At 49.2% G+C, this 10,125-nt stretch overlaps 1 protein-coding gene across 1 annotated transcript in view; it reads left to right on the plus strand.

The window, feature by feature from the left end:
* prkcbb (protein kinase C, beta b) overlaps positions 1-9,145 on the plus strand; it is a 43,739-nt gene extending 34,594 nt beyond the window's left edge. Inside the window, 2 exon segments of the mRNA XM_047037385.1 lie at positions 2,755-2,895; positions 6,891-9,145. Coding sequence (XP_046893341.1) covers positions 2,755-2,895; positions 6,891-7,052 — 303 coding nt within the window. The 3' untranslated portion in view covers positions 7,053-9,145.
* Positions 9,146-10,125: the final 980 nt, after the last annotated feature.

Genomic DNA, 10,125 nt, shown 5'->3' on the forward strand with positions numbered 1-10,125 from the left:
CAATGACAAAAACCTTGAGTACAGCCTACCTAAAACGGTCAGGAAATTAAGTTCAACTTAATTGGAGATAAAAAAAAATTCAGGTGTTCCCTGTGTCAAATCTGCGTCAAATACATAAATAAATAAATAAATAAATAGCATGATGTACACTCTAAAAACTATTACTTAAATCTAACTGAACTACACGAAAAAATTCAACACCGGGTCGATGCAAAGAATTAAGGCAACATTTTCCACTAGCCTTTTGGAGTTATGTCAACTCCTGGTAGAATTACATTGATATAACACAATTGATACAATTGAAATATATGGGGAGTATATCAAGGTTAAGAAAATGGCTCCATCACAACGCAGAAGTTCAGATTTAATGGGACCTGCGACAACTCCTCACTTACAGCATCAGAACCCAAATTGAGCAAACGTAACAGTAGTAAACCTTAAAACAAACAAAATATGCAAACGATCGTAACACCAAGTTACCACACAATTTGTTCTAGATGTGTCTTTAATCTAGTGGAATTATGCATGGTGATGACCAACTGTGTACGCTACACATAAATACACCTCAAGGCCAAATACACCTAGAGGCCAAATGTAGCTTCTCTTGCCACTGTAATACATTCAGCTGGCCCCATGTCGGTCCATGAGCAATTTATTTCTGCAAAATACGCAACGGCTTATGGGTAAAACAGTTGATGTGTGTTATCCTTCGTATATTGATCCCAGAGCAGAGCAGTCTAGTCTGGGTCAGACATAGTCTTCTTCCTGGGCCTCAGCTCTCAAGGATAGGGTTCCGGCTGCACCCGAGACCAGCCACTGCACTAGGAAGAACCTATCCAATAGTTAGATCACACAGGAACTTGCCTAAACACAAACACACACACACACAGTCATCCTATTGATAACCCTGTGGCCTCTCCTCCTCTCATCTGTCATGCTGCAGAAAGGGTAGGAAATGTCAGAGGTCTCCGCTAGCCAGACGTGCTGCTCTCCTCTCTCTGCCTCCTCTTTATTTCTCTGGCCCTCCCTCTCTTTGACGCTCCCCCCCCCCCCTCTCTCTCACTCTCTCTCTCTCTCTCTCTCTCTCTCTCTCTCTCTCTCTCTCTGTCTCTCTCTCTCTCTTCCCAGGTCTCTCTCTCTCTCTCTGTCTCTCTCTTCCCAGGCCTCTCTCTCTCTCTCTGTCTCTCTCTTCCCAGGCCTCCCTCGCCCTCCCCTGCCTCCATTGTGCTCTGCTCATTCCGTGTGCGCTCTTCCTCTCCGTCTCCCACCGTCCGTCTTTGCCTCCCGTCTCCCTGTTGCTATCTCCTTCATTCTCTTTGTACTTTGTCTTTATCTTTCCGTCCTTCAGTCGCTCTAAGCTTTCATGTGCCCCTGCCTCTCTCACCCTTTACTTGGTGGGGCCCCGCGTTTACAGTATGCATTCCACTACCACTTCTATCTGCCCCGCGAAGCACACACACACACACTCACCGGCCTCCACACACCTACACACAAGCACACACACTATCGGCCTCCACACACCTCCGCACACACATTCTCATAATCGTCCTCTGCCATATGGTTACGCGCTCACACACCAACACTCACACACACTCCTGTCACACACGCACACACACGCGCGTGGAGTTAACCCTATCAGGACCAGAGGGAAGAGTGGGAGGGGCATCCATGCCTTCATGCTCTGGTGGAGATCTACTGTAGTAGAACTATGCTCAATAATCATCACTAATGCATGCTACACTCTACGGGCCCACTGTGGGGGTGGGGCAGGGTGTGGGGGTGTGTAGTGAGTGAGTAGGGACCTGCCCTAGCCCCTGCCTCTCCCTTGCTAACACAGCCATGCTGTAATACTTCAGAGCCCCATGCATATTTAATGGACACCAAGGTGCCTACAAAGCCTTGGCTTGTTCTGTTTCAGCCCTGACTACTCTAACGCTGTATGTGTTAAACTCAACTACTCAACACCTAGTCAAACAGCCGTTTGTCCCAACGTACACTCGCTCGCACACGCCAAAACACACACACACACACAACCACACACACAGTTACTATCTCTCACACGCACGTACACACAACCTCACACACTCCCATAGACATACACAACCACAGACACACACACAGACAAAAGCCACGACTCACCCATGCAGTGTGTAGTATCACGGTTCAACAGTGCGAGAAGAACCTTCGGTCAAAAGATTATTGAGGATTTCAGCTCTGTCAAACATGCTGCATTAAACAGCACATTTCTGCATGTGTGTGTGTGTGTGTACGTGTGTATGTTGCCCCTACCCTCCTTAAGTTCATATGACATGAAGACTACCCGTGGTCAGTGTTGTTTAAGTGTTCATGTAATGAGTTATGACTTGGTCTCCTCAGGGAGGTAGACTCTCTCGGACGCCCTTGGCCCTGCTTGTTGAGGTGTTGCAGGCCCAGGCATATTAAGTGCCCTGTCACAGTGCATGTGGAAACAGGGATCAAGCTGAATGAACTGTACTATGAGCAGGCCCTGGTTCAGGAAGCCCCTTGGGGTCTTAAGACCTGCTAGTCACAGAACCGAGAAGGTATGGATCAATGCATGAGTAGAGTTATAAACGGATGAATGGGTGGGTGAGTGGGTCGGTAGGTAGGTAGGTAGATAGACAAACAGCAAATTAATTGAAAAAAATGACATGCAGGTTTGGTTAGACCTCTTCACTGAACCCTAACCCCTGACTTCTAACCCTAACCCCTGACCTCTAACCCTGTCCTGTCCAGCTGATGACCAAGCACCCAGGGAAGCGTCTGGGCTGTGGGCCCGAGGGGGAGAGGGATATCAGAGAGCATGGCTTCTTCCGCTACATGGACTGGGAGAAGCTGGAGAACAAGGAAGTCCAGCCCCCGTTCAAACCCAAGGCTGTAAGTTGGTCCAACTGCAACCCTAACCCAACCTTCACCTACCCTCCTCTCCTCTCCTTACCCCAACCTTCACCTACCCTCCTCTCCTCTCCTCTCCTTACCCCAACCTTCACCTCTCCCGATCCCTCCCCTACCCACACCCCCTTTCCTCTACTCTTCTTGCAATGTCTACCTCTATTTTCTTTCCTGTGTCTACGGTCTTCCTAATGAGTTTGTCCTCCTTCCTGATGAAACACATACACAGGTAAGTAGACCCGTATGATCAAAATAATGATGGTGATAAGGATGATGACGAAGATGGTGACAATGATGAGGACGATAATGATGGTGGTAATGATGATGAGGGTAAAAAGGGTGGGGAGGATGACGATGAGGATGGTGGTAATGAGGTTGGCTGTGACGAGAATGTTGAAGATGTCCATTGGAGTTGGTGAGGGCTTTGGTTGGTGTGGTCCAGTGCAGAGGCCAGACTGTCAGTCCTACTGATGTAGGAAGGTCATGGCAGACCAAGGACTGGAGCAGATCACAGTAGTGGTGTACATAGGGCAGCTTCCCCAGCCGTAGATTAGGCCTAATCCCACACTAAGACATGCCTTCAGTGGAGAGCGTTCATTCAAAGACAGATTTGTAGTCCCGCATAATCTGAAGACCTGATAACGACGGCAGGATTCTTCCTCTCTCTTTTTATCTCTCTCTCAACCCACTGCCTTCGTTCCGCCTCTCTGCTCTACTGCCCTCTCTCTCTCCCTCACACTCTCCCTCTCTTGTCTGGTTTTATCTCTCTCTCCCTCTCTCTCTCTGTATTTCTGTCTTTCTCTCCCTGTCTGTCAGTCTTTCTCTCGTTTGCTCTTCCTTTCTCTCACCCTGTCTATTTATCTCTCTCTGCATTTCCATCTCCTTCTCTCCTTCTCTCCTTCTCTCCTTCTCTCCTTCTCTCCCGGTCTCTCTCTTTCTCTCTCTCTCTCTCTCTCTCTCTCTCTCTCCCTCTCTCTCTCTCTCTCTCTCTCTCTCTCTTTCTCTGTCTCTCTCACTCGCTCTTTTTCTCTCTCATTTATTCATGCAGGCCAGACGGTGCCCAGGGCAGTCTCACCTCTCTCTGGCAGGAACACAGGAGCAGGGGAGGGAGGGAGGGAGGGAGGGAGGGAGGGAGGGAGGGAGGGTGGGAGGGAGGGAGGGAAGAGAAGGGAAGGGAAGGGAAGGAGGGAGAAGGGGAAGAGTGGGGGGAGGGAAGTAGCTTAAAAGAAAATGGGCAGAGGAGTGGGAAGTGGGTTTACAGGTATTGTAAGAAAGACAGTCTGGGTGTGGGGGGTGGGGAGAGTGTGTGTGTGCTTGGGGTTGTGTTTCTGCGTGTACATGTGTGTGCGTGTGTGGGTGTGTGTGTGTTTAGCAGCTCATTATGTTCCTGCCAACTCCAGAAGCTGTGATCTCTCCGTGTGTTCCCCACCTGACTATCACTCTATTCTCTTTCTCCCTCCACCGCCCTTATCCCCCTCTCCCCCTCTACATCTCTCTCCTCTCTCTCCCTCTCTTATTCCCCTCTCCCCCTCTACATCTCTCTCCTCTTTCTCCCTCTCTTATCCCCCTCTCCCCCTCTACATCTCTCTCCTCTTTCTCCCTCTCTTATTCCCCTCTCCCCCTCTACATCTCTCTCCTCTTTCTCCCTCTCTTATCTCCCTCTCCCCCTCTACATCTCTCTCCTCTTTCTCCCTCTCTTATCCCCCTCTCCCCCTCTACATCTCTCTCCTCTTTCTCCCTCTCTTATCCCCCTCTCCCCCTCTACATCTCTCTCCTCTTTCTCCCTCTCTCATCCCCCTCTCCCCCTCAACATCTCTCTCCTCTTTCTCCCTCTCTTCTCCCCCTCTACGTCTCTCTCCTCTTTCTCCCTCTCTTATACCCCTCTCCCCCTCTACATCTCTTTCCTCTCTCTCCCCCTCTACATCTCTCTCCTCTCTCTCCCCATCTCCATCTCTCTTCTCTGTTCCTTGCTTCCTTCTCTCGTGTCTCTTTTTTCTGCCTTTCTTCCCTTCCTGCCTCTGTCATTGAGACTCTCTCCGAGGCAGGCTCGTCTTTCTGCAGGGTTTGTGTGCCGTGCACGTGTGTTTGTGTCACAACATTTTCTGTTGATGAGGGGGTGGTGTCAGTCGTGTTGCCATAGCGCCCCACCCCCCCCCCCCCCCCACCCCACCCCCAGCAGTCGCCTTGGTAACTGTGATCCTAATGGCAGTGGACGGGTCGATCTGTGAGGACAGAGACAAGCTCTCTCCTCAATTCTCAGTTCTTGATGGAACACACACCGGATGAAAGCACACACACACACACACACATTCTCACAGTCACACATACACATGCTCACATACACACTATCTCTTACCCTCTGCAAAAAAAACTGTGGTCTACTAAAAGCACAAACACACACACACACACACATTAGGGTTCACATTCAGCCCAATGAGTCAGTCCTAGTACCCACAAGGGCGAGCGAGGGGAACCAGACCCATATGAGACACTGATTGCGGTACAGCAGGGTCAATGGTTTGGTAATGTGTGTGTGTGTGCATGCATGCGTGTGTGTGCGTGTGTGCGATTATGGTTCGGTTATTAGTGTGCTCCTGTGTTTGGCTGCAGATATAAAGGGGGCTGTAGCTTAGAGTGACAGACAGATTATACTGTGGGCTCGCCTGTGTCTTTTACGATGCTCGTTTAGCTCACTGCCTGTATGGGAGATTCTATTGTTGTTATTGCTACAGGCAGGAATGTGTGTGTATGCATGTGTGCCATTTTAAGGGCTAAAGGCCGGAATCGGTTCTATATGTTGCATTTCTATGGTCCAGTAACGGCGGAATCAGGTCAACCAGAAGTAGAATAAGGTTAAGATGATGTCATATGAAAGCACACACACACACATACAGAGCCGGGGGCCCCACTGCTGTTAAGGGTTTTTTTCAGAGTTCTTCATGCAGCTGTCTTCTGCCCTGATGGGGCTGCACCTGAAGAAGACTGGCCTCAGCTGAATGTAGGAGGCAAGTCCTGGAATCTGGAGCTCTGGATCAGGCCACTGTGTGTGTGTGTTTGTGTGACCAAGGGGGTCACCATTTGAACTTGAGGTGTTCAACATTCGCGAGTCGCTTCATGCTCTTCCCATGTCTCTGCTAACACAGGTTCTCAGATCTCTCTACCTCTGTTGCTCTCCCTCTCTCCGTCTCCACCTTTCCATGTCTCTACCTCTCCACCTCTCTCTCTCTCTCCGTCTCTCGACTTCCATATCTCTCTACCTCTCCATCTCTCCTCGTCCGTCCCCGCCCCCTCCCCTCTCTCTTGCTCTCTCTCAGTACACGTCCAGAGCCTCTCAATGCTCCTCTAGTTATTGTCTGTCCGTTAGGGCTGCCTCTTCAGGATATGTCTGTACATACCTGGTGTTGGCTCCTCTCAGTGCTGTCGAGTCCTATCTGACTGTCAAACTGGCAGAACTCACCTGACAAGACTGTTGAGTTTTATCGACTCTCTGTCGTTCTAGATGTGCTCTCCTGTTTGTTCGCCGAGCCTCATCTCTTGTCATTCATCTCTCAGCCACAGAGCCTTCCTGTGTTCCCTTCCTAACAATCCATCCATCCTTCCTTCCTTCCGTCCACCCGGCGTTTGTTCTTTTGCTCGTGCGTGTTATCCGTCTGTCTGTGTGTGTCGGTCCTGACGTTGGGTGTGTGTGTGTGTGTGTGCGTGCGTGTGATTGATCGGATCAGTCCCTGTGAAGTGCAGTGCTGTCCGTCCTCAGCCTGGGGAGCTGAGCAGGTTCAGTTGAAGGTTGCTATGTACTTTGTGCCCCATGCTTCAAAAGTAACGCCCTCGCGAAGGAATGCACCGTTATGTCACGTCTGACTCCAGACTTGTGGTTTCCCATGCCTTGCTCCGTCCATCACCATCTCTCTCTTGTTCTCCTCTCTACCCCTCCCCCCCCCCCCCCCACCCCCTCCCGACCCAACCACCCACCACCACCTCAGTGCGGAAAGGAGGCGGAGAACTTTGATCGCTTTTTCACCCGCCATCCCCCAGTCCTGACCCCCCCAGACCAAGAAGTCATCCAGAACCTGGACCAGGACGAGTTTGAGGGCTTCTCCTTCATCAACCCAGAGTTCCCTTCTGCTAGCCCAGAACAGAGCTAAGGCCCAGCACACAGACACACAGACACACACACACAGATACAGTATACACACACACACACACACACACACACATGCACTCAGACTTAACACATTGCAGTCCCACACTGAGAGAAAGTGCACTACACAGTCCTGACACACATCCACACGCACACACACACACACACGCTTTCTCTCACACACACATATACACTCTTATACAAAAGCTTTCCCATGTCTCACATAACTATCTGCATTCCTTATGATAACCTAGAATGTGTGTAATTTGTGGTATCAGTTTTCTTGCTCCTTGGTTATTTCAGGTCCATACCTTTTGCTTTCTCTGGTGTGGGTGTCATTTCTTGGGATGACAGAGTCATTGGGCTCCCCACACCAGCAGAAACTGGAATGTTAATTCAGATCTGTTTGCATGAGTTTATTATTTTTGTTATGCCTGGAGCGAAGTTAGCTACATAGCGATAGGTAGTACCAATCCTCCTTCTCTAGTATACATGTAAGCAATGAGAGGGAGCAAGGGTTTGGTTTGTTATAAAGCATGATAAAAAGGTTTATGTTTACAAGGTGTGTATGTGTGGCGGTACACACCTGCTTAAGTGTGTGTTAGCTTCTGTGGTGTTGTGATGAAGGTCCGCATAACAAGCCTTAGTTTAGCCACACCTACGTCCTTCAGGCACTCCTCCATCATCCCCCTCTCCCCCTAAACTAGGCTTGGTCTAGCCCGACCCCACTTGTTCTGTGGTCTGTTCCAGAGACATGGAAAGATACGTATCTGGTTGGGTGATGGTGAGAGAGTGGGACCGGATTTTGTGTATCCATAATGTAACTGGTGGTTTTTAATCACTGCTGTGAAATACTGCTGTCTGATTGGAGCGCTGTGAAGGACTCGGTGCTGGAAGCTCCGTGAGTCAGACAGGAAGTCGTATCTGTCCTGTTGTTTTGTTTTGCCGTACCCAAGCTAGCAATAATCCTGTGGTAGACATGATCAGAACTAACCTGCTGGGTGGAATATAGAGTAAAAAGGGGGGAGGGGGAGGTATGGGTGTGGGTGGGTGGGGGTGGGCGAGGCGTCAGTTACCACGGCAACCCCAGTGGGCTGTAGTCAGTCTTAGTAACCATGGCGACTGCTGCTGAAACGAGTGGCGGCAGTTGCAGGTTACCAGTTGTTACCCCTGGTTATGTGGTGCCTCATCATATCGAACTCTTCATCAGAGGGCCTTCAGGGAACTGCAGAGCTGGTTACACGCTGTCAGGGAGAGGGTTTCCACAGTGGTCTAGGACTGTAGGACACTGCTGTGTCTGTGCTAGGGGACACCATTCTGCAGCGCTGTGTCTGTGCTCTGTAGGAGACACCATTCTGCAGCGCTGTGTCTGTGCTAGGGGACACCATTCTGCAGCGCTGTGTCTGTACTAGGAGACACCATTCTGCAGCACTGTGTCTGTACTAGGAGACACCATTCTGCAGCACTGTGTCTGTGCTAGGAGACACCATTCTGCAGCGCTGTGTCTGTGCTAGGAGACACCATTCTGCAGCGCTGTGTCTGTGCTCTGTAGGAAACACCATTCTGCAGCGCTGTGTGTGAGCTAGCTGTTCTAATGAACAGGAGAGGGGTGTTTCTTGGCTCTCCATCTGCAGAGCCAACATAGCTGTCTCGTTTCTGCCAAAATGTGCTTTGTAGATAAGAACAGGGCAGACTTCTGTTTTTGCGAATATGACCAACAACAACTACCAATACCTATACATACATTTATAAATATATATAGAAACCTGTGTCAAATGTTATGATATGTGTCTTTAAACAAATGTGGTCAGTATTGTAAAAGCTTCGGATGAGAACTGTTTCCAGCTGAACTGTGTATGTTGTTTTCTATTGGCTGTGCACTGGCGGAGAAGGCAACTTTGTGCATGAACTATATTAACCTCAGCTCATGTTTGATAAATAAAAAACAAAGGATTGACTCTCAGTGCTGGAGAGGACCAATCCCTGCTATCCTGTGTGCTTTGTATGATAGATATCAGAAATGCTTCTCAAATGCTTTCTATGTGCCAAAGTATTTTCCAGAAAAAAAGTATACATTCAATAAACTTTGAAAAGGAATAGCGCTCGGGAGGGTTTGCTGTTTGCCCGGTTCCGAACCTTGTGTGTCTGGAGTGTGTTCCTGTGGTGGTGACATGTGTTTGCTGGTGTGTACCAGACACCAACACTGTGTCTGCCGTGTTAAAGTCAGTCATCCCCCAGGTTCTCCTTTCTTCTCTTTCTTCCCTCTCCCGCTCTCTTCCTCTCTCGCGTTTCTACGCAGCGTGTGCCCTGTCTGCAGTGATGCGGGGCTTGAGAAAGCGAGGGGGAGGCGAGGGAGAGGAGGAGAAGGAGAAGGTGAGCGATGCAAGGCCCGGACAGGCTCTGCATATTTCATGGCTGCCACTTATGATAAGAGCCCCGATGTCCATGTAGGCCTGATAAGTTTAAGAAAATAACATGAGGAACATGGCCTACATAGAGTCCTGCTGAGGTAAGGATACACAGAGCTGGACAAGCACTCAGCCACACTGCCGACTTCACATCAACGTTACTGTCACGACTGCTACTACACACTACTATAGCTACTACACACTACGACTGCACTGCAAAGTCTTGTACGTGAGACGTTTGCATTTTAGCTTTACCAGGCTACATGTATGCTAGCAGTCACAGGCTACATGTACAATATGTTAGCTATGGTAGGATACATGTATGAGAGCAGTTTTAGGCTGTATGTTTTTGAGCTGTCGGATAGGCTCTTATGTTTGAAATATCAGGCTACAGTTAGCAATGGTAGGCTACATATCTGTTAGGGTTGGTCTACATATATGTTTGCAATAGCAGGTTACTCAGGCAAGCAATAGCATGCTAGACAGGCTATGCATTTCAGCAATGGTAGGCTGTATATACATGAACAGTGTTGCACTGTATGTATGTTAGCAGTGGTAGGCTTCATTATTATGTACATTAGCAGTGGTAGGCTACAGTGGCAGATGCAGCACCAAGTCTTGGGGCTAATTAATTCTGAATGTTGCAGTCCCCAAATTAAAGCAAGTGGC

This window comes from Hypomesus transpacificus, chromosome 17, assembly GCF_021917145.1.
Source record: "Hypomesus transpacificus isolate Combined female chromosome 17, fHypTra1, whole genome shotgun sequence".
Taxonomy (NCBI): domain Eukaryota; kingdom Metazoa; phylum Chordata; class Actinopteri; order Osmeriformes; family Osmeridae; genus Hypomesus; species Hypomesus transpacificus.